This window comes from Setaria italica, chromosome V (assembly GCF_000263155.2).
Source record: "Setaria italica strain Yugu1 chromosome V, Setaria_italica_v2.0, whole genome shotgun sequence".
NCBI lineage: Eukaryota > Viridiplantae > Streptophyta > Magnoliopsida > Poales > Poaceae > Setaria > Setaria italica.
Window position 1 is genome coordinate 4375641 of NC_028454.1, and position 22482 is coordinate 4398122.

At 47.2% G+C, this 22482-nt stretch overlaps 3 protein-coding genes across 3 annotated transcripts in view; 1 reads left to right on the forward strand and 2 right to left on the reverse strand.

Annotated features, from left to right (window-relative positions):
• LOC101761896 (DNA gyrase subunit B, chloroplastic/mitochondrial) overlaps positions 1 to 644 on the reverse strand; it is a 13993-nt gene extending 13349 nt beyond the window's left edge. The window contains exons 1-2 of the mRNA XM_004967677.4: positions 394 to 644; positions 155 to 284 (exon numbers count right to left, since the gene is read on the reverse strand). Coding sequence (XP_004967734.1) covers positions 155 to 284; positions 394 to 545 — 282 coding nt within the window. The 5' untranslated portion in view covers positions 546 to 644. The remainder of the gene's footprint in view (positions 1 to 154; positions 285 to 393) is intronic.
• Positions 645 to 2437: 1793 nt separating this feature from the next.
• Positions 2438 to 6718, forward strand: LOC101762722 (calmodulin). Its single transcript, XM_004967679.3, has 2 exons — positions 2438 to 2721; positions 6117 to 6718. The coding sequence occupies exons 1-2, from the start codon at positions 2646 to 2648 to the stop codon at positions 6488 to 6490; spliced, it is 450 nt and encodes a 149-aa protein (XP_004967736.1). The 5' UTR covers positions 2438 to 2645; the 3' UTR covers positions 6491 to 6718.
• Positions 6719 to 8715: 1997 nt separating this feature from the next.
• Positions 8716 to 10633, reverse strand: LOC101763128 (serine/threonine-protein kinase-like protein At5g23170). The gene is made up of 2 exons (XM_004967680.3): positions 10574 to 10633; positions 8716 to 10231 (listed from the first exon to the last, which is right to left on the reverse strand). Exon 2 carries the CDS (start codon positions 10154 to 10156, stop codon positions 8963 to 8965), a length of 1194 nt encoding a protein of 397 aa, XP_004967737.1. The 5' UTR covers positions 10157 to 10231; positions 10574 to 10633; the 3' UTR covers positions 8716 to 8962.
• Between the last annotated feature and the right edge of the window lie 11849 nt (positions 10634 to 22482).

Below are 22482 nucleotides of genomic sequence, written 5' to 3' on the forward strand. Positions count from 1 at the left end.
ATGGTCTTCTGCTTTTCCCACAGCTGCTTTTTCACAGCTGCTTTTTCACAGCTCACAGCAGCTTTTCCAAAAGTCACAGCCCAACCAAACACACCTAAGACTTCCAACAAGCGAGTAGGGGGGGGCAGAAATCACCGCCGGCGAGGAGAATCACCTGGACGTTGGCGGCGGTGTACTCCCCGGCCACCCGCTTCTCCTGCATCGCCTCGGACGCCGCGGTGGAAGCCATGAACGCCCGCACCGGGACCCCATTCCGCCGCGGGGCCGCTCCCGCCACCACAACCCTAGAGCAGAGAGAGAGAGAGAGAGAGAGAGAGAGAGAGAGAGAATACGCCACCAAACCATCAGCCAGTGAGCTCCAGCGAGGGAGGTAGTAGGAAGGCGAGGGCGCACCTGGGCCCGAATAGGAACCGAGGGGCGGCGGCGGTGGAGCGCAGCGAGGGGAGCATGCGGGAGGGGACGGGGCCGGCGCCGGTGGAGAGGAGGCGGCGGAGGAGCGCGCGGAGGTGGGGAGGGGGAGGTGGCGGCCGGAGGAGGGGCGCCATCCGCGGCGGCGAGCCCAGGCGCGCGCGGAGGTCTGTGGTTGTGGCTGGGGGAAGCGGGAGGGAGGGTTTAGAGGTGCGAGTAGTGGATGAGGGAGGAGCAGCCGCGACCCGCGAGGAAGCGAGCTAGCGAGGCAGAAGGCCGAGGGTTTAGGGGCGGCCCGGATTTTGAGGAGGGCCTTTCCTTCGCAAAACGCGGAAAGGAGAATGAACAAGAGGAATGGCCGGGTGGGCTGTCCTGCATTCGGCCTGGATTTTGGGTCGGGCCATATCCGGGATGGCAACACAGACCAAGCTTGGTTCCGGCACCCGCTATATTGACAATGTTGACCACTTTCGGGTCCGTAAAATTGGAGCTGGAGCACGCACACAAACACTAATTTTTAAAACATTTCTTCGGCCACGTGTGTTTGGGTTTCATGGCAGCTTCTTAGCGTGGAAAGTTCAAACAAATAGTGAACTTCTCATGCAGCTTCAAATAAATAGTGAATTTCTCATGTAGCTTTCGGAAAGTCAGAAGTTCAGAAAAGCTGAGTAAACTGAGTTTATATAGAAAGCTGAAAAACTCAGTTTTCTCAACTTTTCGTAGCTTTTTAGACCAGGAAGCTAAACATATTTTTTAAAAGTTAGTATTGGCTTTTCTTAATAAAAAAGACAGCAATAACTTTTCAAAAAAAGCTCAAAAGTTGCAACTACTGAGAGAAGAGATCATCTTTCTCTATGAATTGACTGAGAAAAGAGATCATCTTTCTCTATGAATTGTCGTTTAGAGGATTGCGAGACTAAAATTGTGCTCCTGCAGAATAGGAGATCATTTTTTCTATATTTTTCTCAATTAAAAAGAACTACCATCCTCTCCACTTTTCCAAATTTCTTCATCTCGTGATTTTCTTCCGCATGCATGCCTACCTCCATCATACAGCTTGCCAAAAGCCTCAACCATAAAAGCCCAGCCTCATCGTGCCAGTTCGTGCCCCTGCCCAGCTGGAATAGTCTTGCCGCCCCTAGAGGGCGCACGCCCCCTGCACGCACGAGCCGCACAGCCTACGTATTGCTGGAGATCATGCCTTGGCCTCATCATAGAACCACCATGCCTGACGCTCGTTGGAATGCTCCGCCTTAAGGCCATGGAGGACGCTCAGCTTCCCAACATCGCACCCCAACTTGTACGCTTGCCATGGATGTCGTCGGTGCATGGAAGATGCGATAGAGAAGAATATGATGAGGAAAGGAAGAAAAAATTTAAAAGATTACCCACCGCCATGTGGGTCCCACATGGAAGAGAAAGGGGAAAGAGAATCCTGCAGCATATCTCCCCAATAAATATATATATATATATATAGACACTGAAATTATGACAAGTGTATTTGGTCTTGCACTTGACATACTTTTTTCTGGTCTTGCACTTGAAAATTGAAAAGTTTAACTTGGCTCAATTTGTGGCAAGCAAAATTATGGAGCTTTCCTTCATAGATCTGTTTCTTTTTAACATGGCCCGTTGTCATAAACGTTTACTACCTCCATCTTAAAATCAAGCGCGGTTAAAAGTGGCATGGTCTCCAATCCTGCTTCTATAATATAATATTTATAGCAACAAAATTTTAGCCATACAAAAGTACTTTAAACACAAATCCAATTAAATTATTTTTGCAAGACAAAATTTTCATTATACAAGATTAATTGTAGGTAAAAGTTTTAGAATTTGAATCTTAAATTGCGCGCACCTTATATTTTGGAATAAAAGGAGGATTATAGTACTCGCATTTTTCAATCTGCTTCCATCCATAGTATATTTGTGATATGTAAATGTTATTGACTCGTCGTTTCCATGCTCTCTCGTTCCAAGTTTGGACCAGTGTGTGTCCCCCCAACGCGAGAAGAGAAACTCACGGCGTGGAGCGTGGTAGCCGGTAGGAGCACGAGAGGCAAGTGTCGCGTGGAACCCACGAGGCCGGTCGGTCTGTGCGACTGGGTCTTTTGTCTTCTCGTCTCCCTCGTGGGCGTGGCATCCTCTCTCCACTTCCTCCATTCGCGCTTCGCCTCTCTGCCCCCCGTCTCCCTCCCTCCCTCCCTCCCTCCGTCAGATCCCTCGCCCGTGTTGCCATGGCGGACCAGCTCACCGACGACCAGATCGCCGAGTTCAAGGAGGCCTTCAGCCTCTTCGACAAGGACGGCGACGGTATTCCCACTCTGCATCTCTCTCTCTCCCTCCCTCGATGCGTGCCTCCCCTCCCTTTGCTCGATGTGGCGTGGTAGATTCACGGGCGGGACGGGGGGATCTCGTCTGGTCGTTGGTTGTGTCCGTTGCGACTTGCACCAGGTGAATCGCGGTGTAGATTTTGTGATTTTTTTTGTTCTCGAGGTGCGTCGAGATGTAGATGCAGATCTCGCATCCTTTAGCTCGTGCGGTATTTCTGGCAATCTCTCTGAGTAGGATCTCAAACGTGGAGAGAGATAGTGCCCTGTGCCCGATGAGGGTTTTCTCAGTTGACCGCGGAGCCGCGAAGAGTGGTGGGCGCCTGGACGGAAATGCCGACGCGGATCGATCGGCCGGGTCTAGGATCGGTCGTTTGGATGTTCCTGGGGGAGTTCAGCCAAGGAATCATTACGTACCATGATAATTCCCCCTTTATGGTAACCGGGATAATGATTATAGAAGGCATGGAATCTGTATGAGGGGGTGGCACCAACGTGGCTAGCACGGACATCGTGATGCCAGCTGCTGCTGCCTGCAGCTTCAAGGTGGTGAGAGCGTGGTGCAATCCAACTCATGTCATGGGTTATGGGAGCATGGTGAGTTACCAGTTAGTAGGCATGGGTATAGCAGAAAAGATGATACATGGTGTGTTGCCGGTGTTAGGGACACGGAATGAATGCATCAAATGTTGGTGGTAGTTCTTTTGGGCCTTGTAATATTGTATGGCGTTACGCCGTACAGCCGTTAGCACCTTTGACAGGTTCTGGGTAAAGAGTGCAACTGCTGCTTTGGATTTATGGTGGATGTTTGGTTGATCCCCTATGCAATCCTGTTTCGTGTGGTTGTGTGGTAAAAGAAAATCCTTCGTCAAATTGTTGGACAAATTATGACGAAAAAACTCAGCACTATTGCCATGTGGGTGTTGGTGGTAGTTCTTTTGGGCCTTGCAACATTGTATGGCATTACGCCGTACAGCCGTTAGCACCTTTGACAGGTTGTGGGTAAATGGTGCAACTGCCGCTTTGGATTTATGGTGGATGTTTGGTTGATCCCCAACGAAATCCTGTTTCCTGTGATTGTGTGGTAAAAGAAAATCCTTCGTCAAATTGTTGGATAAATTATGGCGAAAAACTTAGCACTATTGCTATGTGGGTGCTAGATTTGGTCAGATACCTAAATTAATCGTCCACTATTTGGAATTTGGAAGTAAAAAGCCTCGTAGGATTTTGGTCTTCATTCATACTGATGGATGAGCATGGCGGTAGGAGTACTAATATATATGGATTATGAATGCAGTTGCTGATGGAATAATGTCATTTAACGTTTGTTGATTATGGATGAGTAGAGTTATTGAGGGGATTAGCATGCAAATAGTAAGCACAATAATTGCGTCATAACTATGTAGCTTACATCTAGGTAGGGAAAAAGAATTCTTGGAGTTAGTTGCTTGTTAAATACAATAGCCTACTTCTCACTTGTTTTACCTCGTTTCCATTCATTTTGCTTCCATAAAACATACCAAAGTTGCATATAGGATCAAGACAAAAAAGGTTACCTAGCTGAAAACTGCAAAATCAAAACCTATGATCCTTTGGAAACGTGTAACTCTATTTCATTGTGAATGCATAACAGTTTGATATGCTATCATGAGTGAATCGTTCTTGCTGTTATTCCTTGAAGAGCTTACAGGTGACATGTTCATTTTGCACTAGGCTTTGAATGGATTTAGGTTAGATCAGGGGCACTATCAACTTCTTTGACAATACCTAGCCCTAGTCAATAGCTAAGAAGCTGCAGACAATTGGCAAGCCTCTAGTGGTTTTCTGGTTGGGCTAATTTTTACTTATTTCGGATCATTTCCTCAGTTGTTTCTCTCTACATTCTTGTATAATGCTTCATATCAATATGCTGTTTGCATATCAACAAAATTATGTACAATTCTATAATAACTCCAGTCCTCAGGAAATCTGGTTCCTTGGGTTTACCAGCCAATATAATCTGGTCCAGTGCATTTCATCTTTGTTATGCATTGGTGTGGCATCTGCTAGCGTAATAATGATAAGAAAAAAAAAATAGTTGACCAACCTAGGAGGAATCAGGTGCCTTTTAATTAGAAAGAAATATGCAGTCAAGTTTTGAGCTGAAGTGGACCTGAACTGGGTGGTGGGAGTGTTCTGGCCTTCTGGGTCATAATATGTAGACAAAAGGGTAGTCCAATGTCATTCATGTTGCCTCAAAAAAGTTTGCATTGCTGGCGCTCATCTAGTATTGCATTGAACAGGCACTATTCATCACACTGTAGATATTTATTAGAATATGTAATAATTATACTGTTGCAACTGTGCGATGTAAGTGTAGTCATTAGTCAAACAGTCACTGCAATCTTAATTGTGTAGCTATAGATATCTTTGAACTAAAGATATTGAAAGCATGGAGTTCACTTTCTAGTTTCTATCCCAGTATACCGTGAACCAAAATTCTTCTTATATCATGTTTGTCTTTTGCGTATGAAAACAGGATTCTTGAATACCTTTTCAGGCATTGGTTTTGGGTAGTATTTTGAAGTTCTTCATAATTTTCACCAATCACCATGATACAGTTTCACGCCTTTTCAGTTTTCAGGCATTAGTATTAAACAAGCTAATTTGATATTTTGTTCTTAATCTATCTTTAGCACATTGCAACCCTAATAATTAGGCCTTGAGTGAAATTCCTTCCTAGAAATTCTGGGGTTCATGTGTGTTTGTTCTCTTCCCTTGAACATACCTTGCATCCTGATAAAGAAAAGTTAGGTAGATTCCTATGCTGTGTAGGTGGTTGACTTTTATCCATTCCATTGATTGCGTTACATAAGTTCTGCTGGATGGCACAGTTAATTTCTTCATGGTTTGCTGTCTGGTGTTATATAGCTGCATACTTGTCTAAGTGTCCTGTACCTGCGAAATACATTAATTTACATGTCAGATAAAGAAAAGTTATGGTGTTTATGGTTATAATAATGTTGATACCTATTTTTCAGTTTCTGGTAGAGGGGCTATCCTGTAGCACCATTAGTGTGGTGGTGCTTTCTCTGACTGAGGCAGGTAGGGGAGGAAAATAGACTTTTAAAAGGGTGCTTAACTAACGGCAATGTATCCATTGTAATAGTTCCCAGATCACGAGGGGTGAATATTTCTTTGACATGGTTGTTAGTTTTAATAACATCGTATGTTAGTCTTAGGGCACTATTTGATAGCATGGTTGCTATTACTGTTGACACCATATCATGATTGGAGTGCCACCACAATATTTTCCCCGTTCTTCTCTGTATTTGCTAATTGCTATACCAATTTTACTAATTTGAGATAGCAGTAAGTAATGTTCTTCTCGTGTAACAGGCTGCATCACCACCAAGGAACTTGGAACTGTGATGCGCTCGTTGGGGCAGAACCCTACCGAGGCTGAGCTCCAGGACATGATCAATGAGGTCGATGCTGATGGCAATGGAACCATCGACTTCCCTGAGTTCCTCAACCTGATGGCACGCAAGATGAAGGACACTGACTCCGAGGAGGAGCTCAAGGAGGCCTTCCGTGTGTTTGACAAGGACCAGAATGGCTTCATCTCCGCAGCTGAGCTCCGCCACGTCATGACCAACCTCGGCGAGAAGCTGACTGACGAGGAGGTTGACGAGATGATCCGCGAAGCTGACGTGGATGGCGATGGCCAGATCAACTACGAGGAGTTCGTGAAGGTGATGATGGCCAAGTGAGATGTGCCCTTTTGAAGCTAGTTTCTCTCCTGATGGTAGTAACTAGTTTAGTGTTGAAAACTGACTGCATTTGGTTATCCCTTATTCCAGTCTGTGGGTCAATGAACATATCTGTTGTTTGTTTTCTTCCAAGGGATTTTACCGCATCGGTAATTTCGGAATCGTTTGCGATTGTATTACATTTGTGTTATATTGGTACAATGATCATGCCTTTCCCTTCCAAATTTAGGCGTTTAATCTCTTGCGGTAAAGCGTGGTATGCAGGTGCAGCTGTATCTGGTATATGGTATGTCTGGTTTGGTTGTTGCTTGTGCTGTTAGCTTCGTGCAGCGTTAGAGTGATTACGCGGTAATGACCTAGGCAGGCACCGGTGACTTTTTCAAGTGAACAGCAGCGGTTCGGGGATGTCCTGCTGCTGTTTTGGTCTAAAAGTTGACTGTTGACCGTACGGTAGGCACGAAAACGAAACCAGTATGATCTTACCCTTCTCGCTTTGCTTTCCTATGCATCTGCAAAAGTCAACGGTTTTTTTTTTCTGTTCATCAATTTAGTAGACTCCTTTACATATCACAAAAAAATAAAAAATGGTCGCCGGTATTAAATCGGAATAGGAAGGCAACGCAAGAAACAGCACAAGTCTTCTTTCCCAAGAGCAGTGCTGGGAGTGTGGAAGATGGCGATTGGTAGATTTGTCCACGCGCAAAAGAGGCAAAAATCCGGAACAAGAATTATTCGACGAGGGAATTCGTCAATGGAGTTTGTCTCTTGGACTGAATCTCCTCGTCTGCGCATCCTTTTTTCCACAAAAACAAGCAACTTTTTCAAAGGTAAGGGGATTTGCACTCCTAACCTGATGGATAAACAAAGAATAAAGTGACCTAATTATTCAAATAACGCAAGATAGACGCTCAAGGAAAGGCTTCTCCTTAAACAAATGGGAAAAGGCAGAGAGAAATGGACCTCATAGTTTAGCACATCAACGCAGAGTAAGTGACATTTCAAACTCCGTTTGCATAACCCTTTTTCAATAAATTTAAGAAACACGAGATGTCTGCAAATTCATTTAACTTTTTACCAGTTTAATTTTTTTTGGCAAGTCTTCATTATCGAGTGTGAAATCTGTTGATGTGCTAAACATTATTTTCGATTCCTTCGATCCAAATAGATCCTAACTATTGCAGACATGTGAATGTTGGGAGTGCATATTTTAAAAATAAAAATACGTGAGTTGGGTGCATGCTGTTTTAAAATATCTTTCAAAACACTGTTGACTGGGGATGTTTTTTTTTTCTTTGCAAGAATGTTGATTGGGGATGTTGTGTTCTGTGTGTTCCGGAACTTCAAGAGTTAAATCAAAATTCATTGAGTTCACCTTTCCATATTACAAAACGAAATTGAGTTTGATTTGAAGCTAGAAGTAGAGTCCCCTATCTCTAGTATTTTTCTTAAAAAAAAGGGATTTTGCTGTCATTCCTAATTCTCATACCTTCGCAATAGTTAATGCATTTTGGCAGATACACACAAAAGCATGACATTATTATTGACTTTCTTATTTTCCCAAACTCCGGAACTGATCCTCCGAAGATCCGATCCTCTCTGGAATTTACCTATCCTCCTCCCCATTAAAGAACTCAAAAGCCACACTAAAAGCAGATTAGCAAAAGTAGATACCCCATAAGGATTATACAATGAGCGAGCTTTCATGTCCTGTCAGTGCATCAGACACTAGATTAACCTCCACAAACCTTCCTTCCTTTCTCTTTCCCACAGTCCACAGTCTTTCCCCCTCTCCCTTGCAAAGTAAATCAGATCAAAGAGCTACCGGCCGGCAGCTTTTCTACGGCTGCGTGCATGCAGCATGCGTGCAGGGCAGTTCAGCAGCTGCCAGTTCACATGGTGGACATCTCACGCCTAAAGCAAAAAAATTTCCCTCCTGATGTTAGTCTAGCAGCGCTGCAGATGCCGTAGGCCTCATGCCAGCATGGGTTCGTCTTACCTGAACTCCATGAGCTGCCCGTGCCCAAATTGCCCAGCTACCTAACCTGCCCTCGTTGACATCGTCGACTACTCCTTCCATACATGTATATTTGTATATAATATACCCATACAGACATTGCCAGAGCTTTGGTCGATTGGGTGCTTACGTGACGCTATGTACAATCATATATACAATGCTTGTGAAAATGCACGGTTTCAAGTTGAAGTCAAAGATCGAGAAGCGGAGATTTCAAACGTGCATCGAGTTTATACACATCACTACATTCATATCTCGACACTGACGTGTACTGCGCCAGCTGAACGATCGTACCGAAAAAAGCAGTCGTAGATTAATCTCATAACTGTTATGACAGTAACAGTCTTTGATGTGTAGCTAGTCCTAGTAAAACATCGATGATTTAGCACCTAACTGAAAACGAAATTCAATTTGCTCTCGAAACAAGCACTTGTGGTCTGGTTTTCGATCGATTCGGCTCATTTGATGAGTGCGCCGATCGTGTCGTTGTTCGGATGCGGCGGCAGAGTGCACGGCGAGCCCTCGCGATCGAGCGCGACGCCGCTGTCGGAGTGCTCGGTGCACTCGATCTTGGTCGCCCTCAGGGCCCTCTTGCTCCACCCCACGCGCTGACCCCAGGACGCGACGCACCTGCATGCCCGCTCGACCACGCCGCGGCGGCGGCGCTGGCGCCACCCGGCGCTCTCGAGGGCGCCGTGCAGCTCGGACACCACCTCGGCCATGGGCGGCCGCCGCTCCACGCTCTCCGACACGCACCGCGCCGCCACGGCGAGGACGCGGGCGACGGCGCCCTCGGCACGCGCGGCGCGCGGCGCGGCCACCCTGGCGTCCAGCACCTCCCGCGCCCGCCCGGCGGCGATCAGCGGCGCGGCCCAGGCGACGATGGACGACGGGCAGGAGTTCACGTCCATCACCTTGCGCCCGCTCACGAGCTCCAGGAGCACCACGCCGAAGCTGAACACGTCGCTCTCCGGGCCCAGACGCCCGGGCTCCGTGTAGCACGGGTCCAGGTACCCGATCGTGCCCGCCGGCGCAGGCCCCGCCGAGCCTTCGTCGTCGTCGTCGTCGTCCTCCGCCTTCTTGGGGGCGGTAGCGGCGACCCTGACGGCGAGGCTGAAGTCGGCGAGCCGAGCGCGGCCGTCGCGGCCGAGAAGGACGTTGGCGGACTTGACGTCCCGGTGGATGATGACGCGCGGCGCCGCGGCGTGCAGCGCCTGCACGGCGCGCGCCACGTCCAACGCGATCTCCACGCGGCGCGGCCACGGCGGCGGCTTCGGCGCCCGGTGCAGCAGGTCGTGCAGCGACCCGTTGGGCACGTACTCCATGACGAGCAGCAGCTGCTGCTGCGGCGCCGACACCCCCTTCGCCCCCTCACTCGCGGCCGCCGGCGCCGGCTGGTGGGCTGCGACCCCGACGAAGGCGACGACGCCCGGGTGGCGCGGCGCGGCGGAGAGCACGGCGATCTCGTTGGCGAGCTTGGCCGCCCCCTGCGCGTGCGACGGCCGCTTGACAGCGACGACGGCCGCCCTGCCGCCTCCCCATCCCCACAGCCTGGCCTTGTAGACGCTGCCATGGCTGCCCTTCCCCACGAGGTTCTTGGCCGCGAACCCGCCCGTCGCCGCCTCCACCTCCTCGTACGAGAACTCCTTCATGGCGTCCCTGCACCTTCACGTAGTGCTGCTATTGCTGAAGGAGCGATGCAGTAGGGGACTAGGGGTTGGAGGGAGCTAGCAATGGAAAGCAGTTTGTTAGCGGCAAGCAAAGCAGCTAGGCACGGAATAAAGGGAAAAGAGGGGGCAAAGAAGAAAGGTAAAGGCGGCAGCAGGGATCATCAAAGGAAGAGGAGCGTGTGGTAAAGTCGATCATTGCGGTTTTTTTGGGAGAGAGAAAAAGATTGCAGTGATCTAGAGAGAGAGAGAGAGAGGCGATGATGATGATGCTGTTGCTTGGTCCCCTAAAGAACAAATTTTAATTTTGTCTTCTCAAGGAAAAGGCCCCAGCAGAAATTAAAGGGAGAGAAAACAAAACCTAACGGACCAAGCAAAGGGAGGAGAGCTAAAATGGCTTACTTGCTGGTTCCCTCCTCTTGTTACTTTCTTCTCCCTCTCTCTCCTCTTGTTATTTTCCCCCTCTCACTCTGTCTCTCTCTCTCTCTCTCTTCTTTTTCTGTTGTCTTCTGTCTCCTCTCTCTCTGTTGTTTATTTGTTTTTTTTGAAAAGTTCTGTTGTTTATTTGTCAGACGGTGCATGGGAATTCTTGGACCTGAGATCGTTGGAGTGGTTGTGCTAGCCGCCGGAAGGGCCTCGCAGCAAGCGAACAAATCTGCAGCAGAGAATGTTAATCTGTCAGCAGGAGGGAATGTGTGCAGCAGTGCAGGTGCGGACCGTGGACTGGCTGGGCACTTGGACTTGATGCCGTGAAGGAAAATACAAGGCCGTCCTTGGGAGATGATGACCATCTGATGAACCCTAAAATGCCCCTAGTTAAATATCAATGTGTGCAATGCATAACACCGTCTGCTGGAAGCACGCAAGTTTGTTTTGGCTTAGAAGATAAGAAAAGATCCTATACACGATAACAAACACGGGTCTAGATCTGTAGTAGGAGCTATCTTCCTGTTGGTTAATATATCTCAAAAAGGTTCTCTTGGGATATACTTCAAGTCAACAAAATTTGTTGTTGGGTAACAAGGAAAGATTGTGTAGTTGTGCAGGCCAACCGATCTTGTTACGTGGAATTTTTGTGATCTATGATGGCTGATGGGAACCTAATTTTGCAGAAGTTTTATGAGCTACCTAAGAGGGGAATCTAGCTAGTAGCACGAAACTTCCTGTTTTAATTTGGTGAACTCGAGCACTGGTTAGAAAAGCGGACACTTGGAACTAAAAATGCTAGAGCCAATTTCTATATACATTTTTAATTTCTATACTCCCATAATATGCTATGTCGATGTTTGTTCTAAGTCAAACTATCTTATGTTTGACTAAGTTCATAGGAAAAGATACTCACACCAAGAAAATATACTCCATGGTTGATTTGATACTAATTTGGTTCCACATATATTGATATATTTTCATATAAATGTGATCAAATCTAAGATAATTTCACTAGAACTAACCTAAACGTAGTAGTTAATTTTTGGACAAGGGAGTATATGGTTTTAGCATGGATTTATGAAATCTATTGATGCATCGTTGAGTATATTACACAAAATAACACTTACATTGCACAAACTATCACAAAACCAATACTTTTATTGACAACATGTACAACAAAATTACACCTATGAGAATCAAAGTTCAAAAACTAGTATAACCATGTCCTATAACAAAGCAACATATTTATTGTCATTTCGCATTAAAAAACTAAAGTTTTGAGACATGAAAACGTGTAGTTTTATGAGACAAAATTGGCACAAATAAAATGTGTAGCTTTATAATATTAATTAGCAGTGGCAGATCCACGCTCGGAGTCTAAGGAGGCTCTTCTCCCTTCTTCTTCCTCTCCCTTTCCATCCTCATCATCTCTCTTCTTCTTCCTTCTTTCTCAAGGGGATCCACTATGTGTGGGTGGGTGGGTGGGGGGGGGGGGGGGGTAGGGACATCTACCCCTGTTAATCAGCAAGAAAATTGTGTTTTTTACATAATTATTATTTTATAAGTGTAGTTTTGAGGTAGTTACTTCTAAGGGAAACACGGGAACACGCTTGCATGAGAGGCCATTTGGACTTGATGACGGCCACGGGAAGCCTTGTGTGTCGATGGATGCCAACGTGGAGAAGATTTGTGCAATAACTTCTTCCTTATTTTTCTAATTATAGTATAGCCTTATGAAATTTAGTTTATCTTCTAGTAGTATAAATTGTGTTCATGTGACCTGACCGTGGAGCTTTGCATTGGTAGCGTTTCTCCAAGTTCTAGCTCAGTCAAACGGCAGATCAAGCCTTGATAATGATATCCACCGAGGAAGTTGATCAGATGAAAGATATATTTGCTTCTCTCTCGCTCCGTTGACCTTGTTGCTCCTCTCTTTTTCATTCCTCACCAAAGCACTGAATTATGTTACCATCACCCACCTAAATCTGTGGAAACACAAAAATTCTTTTCCAGATGGTTTTCCACCATCAACTAAAATCCTAACAAACAGCAGGAGATTTGACTTTCGCTTTCAGATTAAACAAGCAGATTTTGACTGCTCGTGAAGGACTTGTGGTGGCATTAATTCTCAAGATTAAACAACGACTTGGATGTTTCTAATCACGTACAAATCTAAGACAAATTATGCTGTAGCTCCAGTACAATGGTGAGAATTATCAGAGCAAAGCATCTAACCTTAGATTTGTATGCGATCAACAATATAGTTGGGCGCATTGTCAGAAGCAACAATCATAGTGGGACGTAGTGTACAGTTATGACTACATATTTTTTTCTTGGTAGATGAAGTAATCGTGTTGACAATCTCAAGATCCGTTGGCTTCATCTCTCTCTGGCGTACATGAGGGTAAAGCGTGCATGACTCCGTTCATAGGACTGGGTGAGTGTGTGATACGCCTCCTTGGTGTCTAGGGACTCTCAAGGTTTTTGTTCATCCTCTTCTTCTTGAGCATTGCCTCTAGTGTGAGATATCGTTTTTCCATCTTTGTTAATCTCTGGTGCCGGTTGCCAGTTCGCCACTAACAAATCCACTATAAGACATAAAAGCATTTCTCATTGCTCGTAAAATCAGTAAATTAATTTTGTCAAAAATGCAATGAATTGTACTAGAGAAATTGCCGCCTATCGAAAAAGGATCACTCAATAAACCTTTACGAGGAGAAAGGGGGCAGAAGCGAGTTAGAGACTCAAGAGTAAGGGGAAAAGGGAATCATTATTCCTCTCACTCCCACAGCGAGTCAATGACTCCACCACCCGCACGCGAAAAAGAAGTTTATTGTTGTCTTCCTCCTGGCCTAGTGGCCTCTCCAGATCAAAAGAGAGATTCGCTCCCTTTGGCGCTGGTCCGTGATGATGCCATCCATTTCGATGCTTCAGTTCCTCTCCTTTCTTTCCCGCGCGGCCGGCGGCACGGCACAAACCGATCCATTATTCCCCGCAGAGGAACAAACAATAGTGGGTGATCTGATCACGGAAGGGATGGGGGCGGGCCCCGCTTTTATTCTGCAGTTGTTTTGTAAAGCACCAAGCTAGTAGGAGCACTGTTCCTCCCTCCATCCATCCAACATGCATCGCGGCAGGTGTCCATTCACTGATGCCTTCCTCATGAGTAATGGATCCAGAGCTTACGACGCCAAAGTCCAAACAAGTAGCTGTACGTCGGACACGTACCGCACCGGAATCCTGTCGTCTGTAACTTGTAATGATCCCGTCAATTTGGCCACAAACGACGCCAAAGGGTAACGCTGCCGTCGGTTAGTGTGTGCGTGGCATCACCAGCTGGCGCCCGGCACTCGATCGATCGAATGATTACCGCAGAGAAGAACGGGCAACGACCGCACGAGCAGGGGCTGCAGCGGGCGGCAGGTTCCCCTTCCCGTCTGATTACGGCTCGCTTACGGGTCGACGGCGCCATGATTCTGTCCTCCACGGGCGTCGATGGGATCGTCGCAACCGTAGCAGCAGCGACACCCGGCCGCTTCGGGATTTGGAGCCCCTGGAGAGTTGGGAGGGGGAAGCAGCAGGAAGAAGCTTTTGCACGCGCGCGTGGCGTGGAGCGGAGTGCCGGAGTGGGGCGGGGTTTGGGTGGGTTGGGTTTGCGTTTGGTGCGCGCGTGGCAACGACGGTTGACTGGTGAGCGACCGCGGCTCCAAGGAATCCTCCCCCTCTTGTGTTTGTTCTGCAGTGTACACTAGTGGTCTAGCCCGGCCTGCAGCTGCTGCTGAAATTGTGCATCACTTTGAGGGTTAGCGTGTGCAGATGTGCGTGCTTGATTGCTGGAGCAGGTCAGACATGCCAAGCGAGTCGTCGAGCAACAGTGGGCAACAAAAGATTAGCCGTAGATTAGGTATCAGATTGGTCCCGGCATCACTACCACTGTTGCCCTCTGCCTTCCTTTCCTTTTGTTTTTCCCTTTTTTGTATTGTAACCGATGAAGAATCGATGATCCCTTTCATTCAGGTTCAGGTTGAGCCTTCAAACGCCAGTTCCTTAGTTCTCACAAGTCTCCCTCACCGACACACGCTTTGTTTTCACACCCCCCGTGTGCAGCCGTGCTAACGGCAAGGGCGCGCAGGAAGGAAGATAGGATTCCCAACCCATCCACGTCCGTCGAGCATCACCATATGCACTAGCACTACTTAATTCAGCTGGCGGCATCGATCAGGCTCGAGTTTGACCCCGTGAGGCCGCCTGAAACCACGCACGCAGTCACCAACCTGCTCTTCTTCCTCTAATTTGGAGCTGTGCACCACTTGGCTCCTTTTTATTTGGGCACGCAGCGGACTAACGGGACCGGCTAGACGAAGACGACGACACACAACACCACACACGAGCTCGTTGTCCTGCGAGTTGGAGGTGAAGATAGAACACCCATGCTGATGGCGCCATGCGTGCCTTGCCATCGGCACCGGTGGCCGCTCTCGCGGCACGTTCGTGTTGCGTAGCGATGTGTGGCGGCCGATGGCGACATCCCTTTCCCCTCGTCTCGTCTCGAGGGTTGGTGTGGTGTGGTGCGGAGGATTTTGTGTTTGTGTGCGCGCGCGTACGAACGTGAAGTTGACATGTTGCCAGGACGTCAATCTCCGTGATCGGCACACAATAGCTAGCTTGTCTTTTTTTCTATTTAATTGTTGGATGATAGAATTATTATTAGCTTTTTTTTAAATGATTGTCGCCAAAGATTGATGGCGATCAAGGATTGGATGCATACAGACAAAGAGCCGGATCGGTCACGTACACCGTATCTTTTTTTTTCGCGAGGAGAAGAGAGCTTTTTTTACTCATAACAAAGGTACGTTCCCGAGTAATAATTTGCTCAACACACACCGGGACAGCGAAGCGCCGCATGACACATTCGCTTTGCAAATTGTGCAAGTTCATGTGCTACACTATTACTTTCTCTTCTCTTGTGAAACACCTTCCACGGGGTAGACTGTCACCAACTTCAATAGCATCATCTATACAGAAGCTTATTATCGACCTCCCTCTTAGCTAGCATGGTAGCAACGGAGCTACAATCCGTCTCAAGGACCACGCTCAATTGACACCATTCTGCAGCCAACATTAGTCCTTCTTTGCATGCCAGAGCTTCCATCTCCTCCGCATCCCGTCCATCCTGAACGTATCACCACGCAATGAGCTGCACTTCTCCCCTTGAGTCCCAAATGATAACCCCAATGACTCCCTCCCCGGAGCTATCATCGAGGGCACCATCTACGTTAACTTTCAGCCATCTGTAACACCCGTAAAATTTACTAACTCAAATCACTCGCTAAAAATTAATTTCAAAATTTTTCGACCGTTGAGCTCCCGAAAAATCTTTTCCTTCCCGGCGACCCCGCCATCCCGACACCCAGCGTGTCGATCATCATTTTCCGTTCCCCGCGAATTCCGCCACGTGCCCGTCAAATCCATCACGCGTGTCGATCAATTCCGCAACTTTCGCCGATTTTCCCCTCCCTTTTTCTTTCTCCTTTTCCCCCTCCTTTTTCCTTCTTTTTTTTTCTTTTTCTTCTTTTCCTTTCTCCTTCTACCTTCTCTTTCTTCTCTCCTCCTTCTTCCTCCTTTTCTCCTCTCTCCTTCCTTTTCTTCCTGGTGCAACCCCCTGGCGCCCGGCGCTAGCACTTGGCGCCGCCCGCTCGGCCGCCCACGCCTGCGCGCCCCGAGGCGCACCGCACGCCTGCACGCCCGCCTAGCCCACGTCGCGCCCGGCCCCGCGCTTGCACCCGGCCCCACGCCTGCGCCCGCCCGTGCTACGCCGCCGGCCGCGCCGAGCCGTCCGCCAGCCGCCGCACGCCGCCCTCTCCCGGAGCGTCTCCCCACGGCGGTCGTCGCCCCCTGTGCCTCCTCGTCGACCGAGCCGCCCCCACCACGCCATCCACGAGGACTTCCACTTCGGCACGCCACCGGTCGGAAGTCCATCATCGCCTCCGGCCTCCGCTCGCCCCCTCCCGTCGCCTATAAAAGGGCCCAGGCCCGGTCACCCCACGCCACCACCTCGACTTGCCTCCCAGCTCGCCGCCCCTACTCCACCACACACCTGCGCGCCGCCGCCGAGCCACCGCCGCCACCTCCTAATCCACCGCCGGCACCCCTTCCCCATCGCTAGCCGCCCAAGGTGAGGGCCAAAATGGGTTTCCCACACCCTCCTCCACCTCCCCTGCCGCTCGGCCTCGCCGCCAGCAAGCTAGGCCGGCCCGCCCGCCGCCGGCCGTCCCTCCCCCACCTCCTGTAACGGACCAAGGAAGAAGAAAGGGAAAATTTTCCCTTCAATTTCGATCTAACCCCCTGGTTTTCCCTATTTGCAAACCGGCCCTCCCACCTCTCTCAAAGAAGTCTCGCGGATACACCCTTGCACCTCTCAGAAATAATTACAAATAGGTCCCTGGTTGTCGTAGTTTAGTTCTAAAACCTTGTTTAAGCCCCTAACACTCCTTTAACTCGTCATTTCATGCGCCAAACTTCTTTCAATTGATCCCAAATTCGACCACAGCCTCCTTCCATATACTTCCGTCGAGGCATATCCAAATTTCATGAAAATACCCACTCCTTCAATTTTTCGTTCGCATTCTCTGTTCGTAGCTCAACGGGAAAAGTTTTAATTCTCTTTTATTTATTGTGTGCTCGATTGTGTGTGCCGTAGATCGCAGAGTACCCGAGGAGGAGCACGAGGAGGAGTTCGACCGTGAGCCCGAGCCCGAGGACCAGTACCGCGAGCAGGAACTCCCGGGAGACTTTGAGAACGGCAAGTCCAATCTCACCCTTTGATGCATATTTATCCTAGTTTTTCAAACACAACCTATGGGCCGTTCTTATAAATTGCATATTGTTTTACCGCTGAAACATGGTTGGATAGCCACCCCTTGATTGTTATGATTATTCCTTGCTTGTCCTATAATTGTCTCTAAATATGACTTGCTCTGTTTGGATGATAATTACTGCTAGAATGCTTAGGACTTTATTACTCAATTCAACATGACTACAATATGTTTTGCTAAAGAATAAATGTGTGAGTGTTTTGAAAGGGTAAATTGGGTTCTTCGGAAATAAAAGAATGAAATGCTTAGACGAGATGGATGGGTGTTTCATGTGTGAAATGCCAATATGTTGGGCTCGTACCTCGGTGGTTGAGCAAGGTTGAGAGATATCCATCTTATCATGGTTAAGGACCGAGTTGATGTGTCATCTTGCCTAACCCATCGTTCGTGCAACCACTCGACCGTTGTATGCGGCAACGGCTTAGCATAAATCCTACTAGCTAAACTGTTAGTCTTCGGGTGAGCTGGTGAGCAACGGGAGCCATGGAAAAGGAGTAAGATCTTTGTGACTTAGGTCCCGGTTAAGACCTCGTTGGTAGGTCACTAACCCCATGGTTGCTTCTGTGTGGACTAATCAGTTTTAGCTAAGGTGGGTAATGGCTTTGTTAGGATCCACACCGGCACTAAGGTGACCGTGCTGCAGTACCCTACTTGTGGAAAAAGTGTACAACCTCTGCAGAGTTAAAATCTATCCGGGTAGCCGTGTCCACGGCATTGGACGAGTTACGGCTTGGTCACATAACTAGCACTTGGAGGTGGATGGTTTTTATGGCGTGCGTTGGATTTTGGAAGTGTTCGGCAGTTGTGCCGTGGGCTATGGTGGACGGGGAGTCTGATAGTAGTAAAATTTGGATCCTTGGTGTAGGATCAACCCCACTCAATGTTTCGGTTTCTAAAGGAAATGCTTTGCAGAAACTCTCTTGAAAATGAACCCCTGCATGTATTGAAAATCTAGTTTTATTGCAAATGAACCTTAACCTCATCCTTGTTATATCCTGTGCATATTCTTGTTATATCCCTCTTCATGGAAGGGATTGGACTTGTTGAGTACTTTCGTACTCACTCTTGTTTTGTTGCTTCAGAAGAGGACCCGGACTATGTCGCCGAGGATCTCGAGTAGGAGGTCGTGTCTGCATCCAACGCTGCCTGTGGTGTTGGCCCTTTGCAGGATGCTTCCGCTGACGCTTAGTTCCGATTGCAGCCTGGAGTCCGACTGGACTGCAATTTGGATTTGTATCGTTATCGGTTTAGTACTACTTTGGGTGTGGCTTGCCCGCCCGCTCCTTCGGGAGTTGTACGTTTTCTTAACTATCTGTTGAATAAATGTGTTATCAGCCTCCTAGGACTGATATTTGTATCACATTTAGTCTCTACTTATGTGGGGACGCTTCACCATCCTTCCTGCGGCGCAGTCCACCTGCTCGCCTCCCTTTCCGGTATCCTTTTCTTCCTTGCACCCAAGGAATCAGAAACAAACTTCTTACCTTTGGGGTCGCTGTGGTCTCCATCTAGTATTTTCGGAGAAACCTGATTGATCCTTGAAAGAATAGTTGGTCAGTCCCACACGTGATATTGTTCCTTACCTGCCATGTACGCCAAAGTAACAGCAACACCTGTGTGTCGGTGTCAATTTCAAGCACTTCCCGAGAGTCACAGCATGGGTACACCTCACCAAGGCATACATGGCTGATTCATCCTCCCTGCCACACACTTGATAGATGCTATCTGTAATTATGGTTCACCTTATTTTGTTCACTTGGGTAGCCAGTCCATTATTTATCACCTTCCATCCGAATATAAGAATCTTATGAGATAGAGGTATTTTCCAGTAGCTTTTCCAAATTGGTCTGCCATCTTGGTTACTTGAGTTAGACTGGCGTCCTCCTCTCTCTTCCTCGTTGATCTCCTTAGCCAATCTATATGCACTGCATACCGAGAAGATGCCGCTCCTCTCATACTGCCACGCTAAGAAATCATCTGACGGTTTGGACGGCAACCTAATATTCAAAATCTGTTGTGCATCATTTGTCCTAAAGAAATCTCTTACCACCTCCTCACGCTATTCCATTCTAGACTCGTCAATAAGCTGGGATACCCATTTCAATCGACATGGTCGTCTCTTTCCTGTAGGCCTCCTCGACCATCCTCGACAGATCCAGGGGTCACGCCACATGCGAATTGAAGTTTCTGCTCCGATTCGCCAACACACACCCTTCTTAACTAATTCCAGCCCATTTACTATTGCCTTCCATGTAGGGGATTGGTTAGATGGGAATGACGTATCTAAAAGATTTTTGTTAGGGGAATATTTTGCTTTCAGTACTCAAGCACATAGGCTCTCCAACCATTCTACCAGCCTCCATGCTTGCCAAGCAAGAAGAGCCTCATTGAAAAGCTTCAGATCATGAAAACCCAAGCCACCCTCTCCCTTTGCTTGGTAAACTTATCCCATGCAATCCAGTGGGTCCTTCTTGTGCCTGATGTTTCACCCTACCAAAACCTCCTGATGCACCTTGTCAATGCCTCGTGCATCATCCCTGTTAGTAAAAATATGCTCATAACATAAACTGGAATAGCGTAAGCCACCGATTTGATTAGAATCTCCTTCCCTGCTGAAGACAGACATCGCTCATCCCATGCACTGCACTGTTTACTCAATCTGGCAGTTAGCTTGAAATTTCTCCGCCTTCATTCTTCCCTTCGGTGTTGGCAGCCGTAGGTACTTGGCCTCAAAAGTTACTCTATGGATTCAATTGATCCTTCACCTCCTCCACAATTGAATGCTCCTGCTTTTCGTTAAACAAGATAGAACATTTAGCAAAATAAATCGACTGCCTGTTCCCTGCAATACCTTGACAACACCGATTTGACTGTAGCTGCTTGTACTCCATTTGCTCGAAAAAATAGTAAACTATCATCTGCAAATAGCAAATGTGTGATTTCTGGTGCTCGCCTACACACCCGCAAGCCCTGGATCACTCCAATTGTGGTCTCACTCTGTAAAACCTTAGATAAACCATCAGCAACAAAAAGGAATAAATAGGGTGACAAAGGATCACCTTGGCGTAAACCTTGTGTGGGTTGGATAGTGTCCAACAGGACACCATTGAAGCGAACAGAGCACCGTACAGTGGTAACACACTCCATTATCCACTATACCCATCTTCGATGAAAGACTAGCTTCTCAAGAACAAGTTCCAGATATCTTCAATCCACATGATCATACACCTTAGTTGAATCTTTGTAAGCACGATAGTTACTCCTATCAGAATTATCCCGCTGAATGGCATGAATGCACTCAAATGCTATTAGGCATTACCCGTAATCATACGTCCAGGGATGAATGCACTTTGGCTTTCCGATATAATATCATCCAACAAAAGCTGAAGCCTATTAACTAAACTTTTAGATACCACCTTGTATATTACATTACATAAGCTTATGGGTCTGTACTCCTTCAAAGTTTCTGGGTGCTGTACATTTAGGATTAAAACGATAGCTGTGTCATTTACTCCCTCTGGCATGCAACCTTCCTCAAAAAATTGCTTGACTGCACTAATCACATCTTCCTTTATCAATCCCCAGTTCTTTTGAAAAAATCTTGCTGGGAACCCATCAGGTTTTGGGGCTTTCAATGGGCCGATTTGAAACAAAGCATTTCCAATTTCCTCATCCATGAAAGGTTTGCATAGATTAAAATTCATATCCTCTGTAATGCAAGATTCAAATAAACAGGTTACCTCCTGTGGTCTAACCTGCTGATCTCTTTCGTATAAATCTCTAAAATAGTCATTCACCATGCCTGTCATACCAACCTGATCATGCACCCATTCTCCATCCTCTCTTTTCAGCTTCCTTATGCAATTCTTCCGAGCTCTCCAAGCTGCCCTTTGGTGAAAAATTTCGTGTTTTGATCACCCTCTCTCAACCAAGAGACTCACGACCGTTGCAACCACAACATCTCTTCCCTATACAGAATTTCATTCATATTCCTTATTATTTCCCTTATTGCATTGCTATCTGTATATGTTGCTTGGAGTTCTTCCAGCTCCACCCTTAGCTTCTCTAATTCTTTTCTCACCGAACCAAAGTGTTCCATGCTCCATTATTTCAACGATTTTAGCATATTCTTTAGAGCCCCGCTAATAACACCTAAATCTCCTTTAGTCTGTTCCCCCTCCCATGCATGCTGGATGTGATCGCCCAAAGAAACTTCTCGTTCCCACATTATTTTGTAGTAGAGCTGCTTTCCCTTGCCCATGTTATTATCCTCTTGTTGCACCCTCAACAAAGAGAGGGCAATGATCAGAGCAAGGAGAAGTAAGGTAGGTTACTGAAGCATAAAAAAAATGATTAAGCCAATCTTGGGTAGCAACCCCTCTATCTAGCCGTACCTTTACATTCCTATCACCAGGTTTTTTATTACCATACGTCCAAGGGACACCCTTAAAACCTACATCTGTTAACCCACAAAATTCGAGCACCTCCCTAAACTCAGCCATTCGTCTCTCTCCCCTTTTAGTTTCAGAAAAGTGTTCATATTGCCACATAGCTTCATTAAAATCTCCTACAACAATCCAAGGGTCAGTTGAACGAGTATTCAAACGTTGCATAATATCCCACATACAATGTCTATCCTCTACATGCGGCTCACCATATACAAAAGTAGCCCGCCAGGGTTCAGAGTTAGGCTCCTCTCTAATAGATACGTCGATGTAGCGATCATCAATCGATAAAAGATTCACATGAATGTTCTCATCCCAAAACAAAGCAAGACCACCACGTTTACCTCTACTATCTACTGCTAGACAACCTTTTAAACCTAACCTTCATCTCAAATTTTTAACTCTAATTTCACTAATCATAGTTTTAGAAAGAAAGACTAACTTGGGGCTATGTTGACGCACCAAGGCATCCAAATCTCGAACTGTTCGGGAGTTCCCCACCTCCCTGATAGTTCCAAACTAAAGCATTCATTTCTCTGACGAGGCTCACCATGAGCACCCA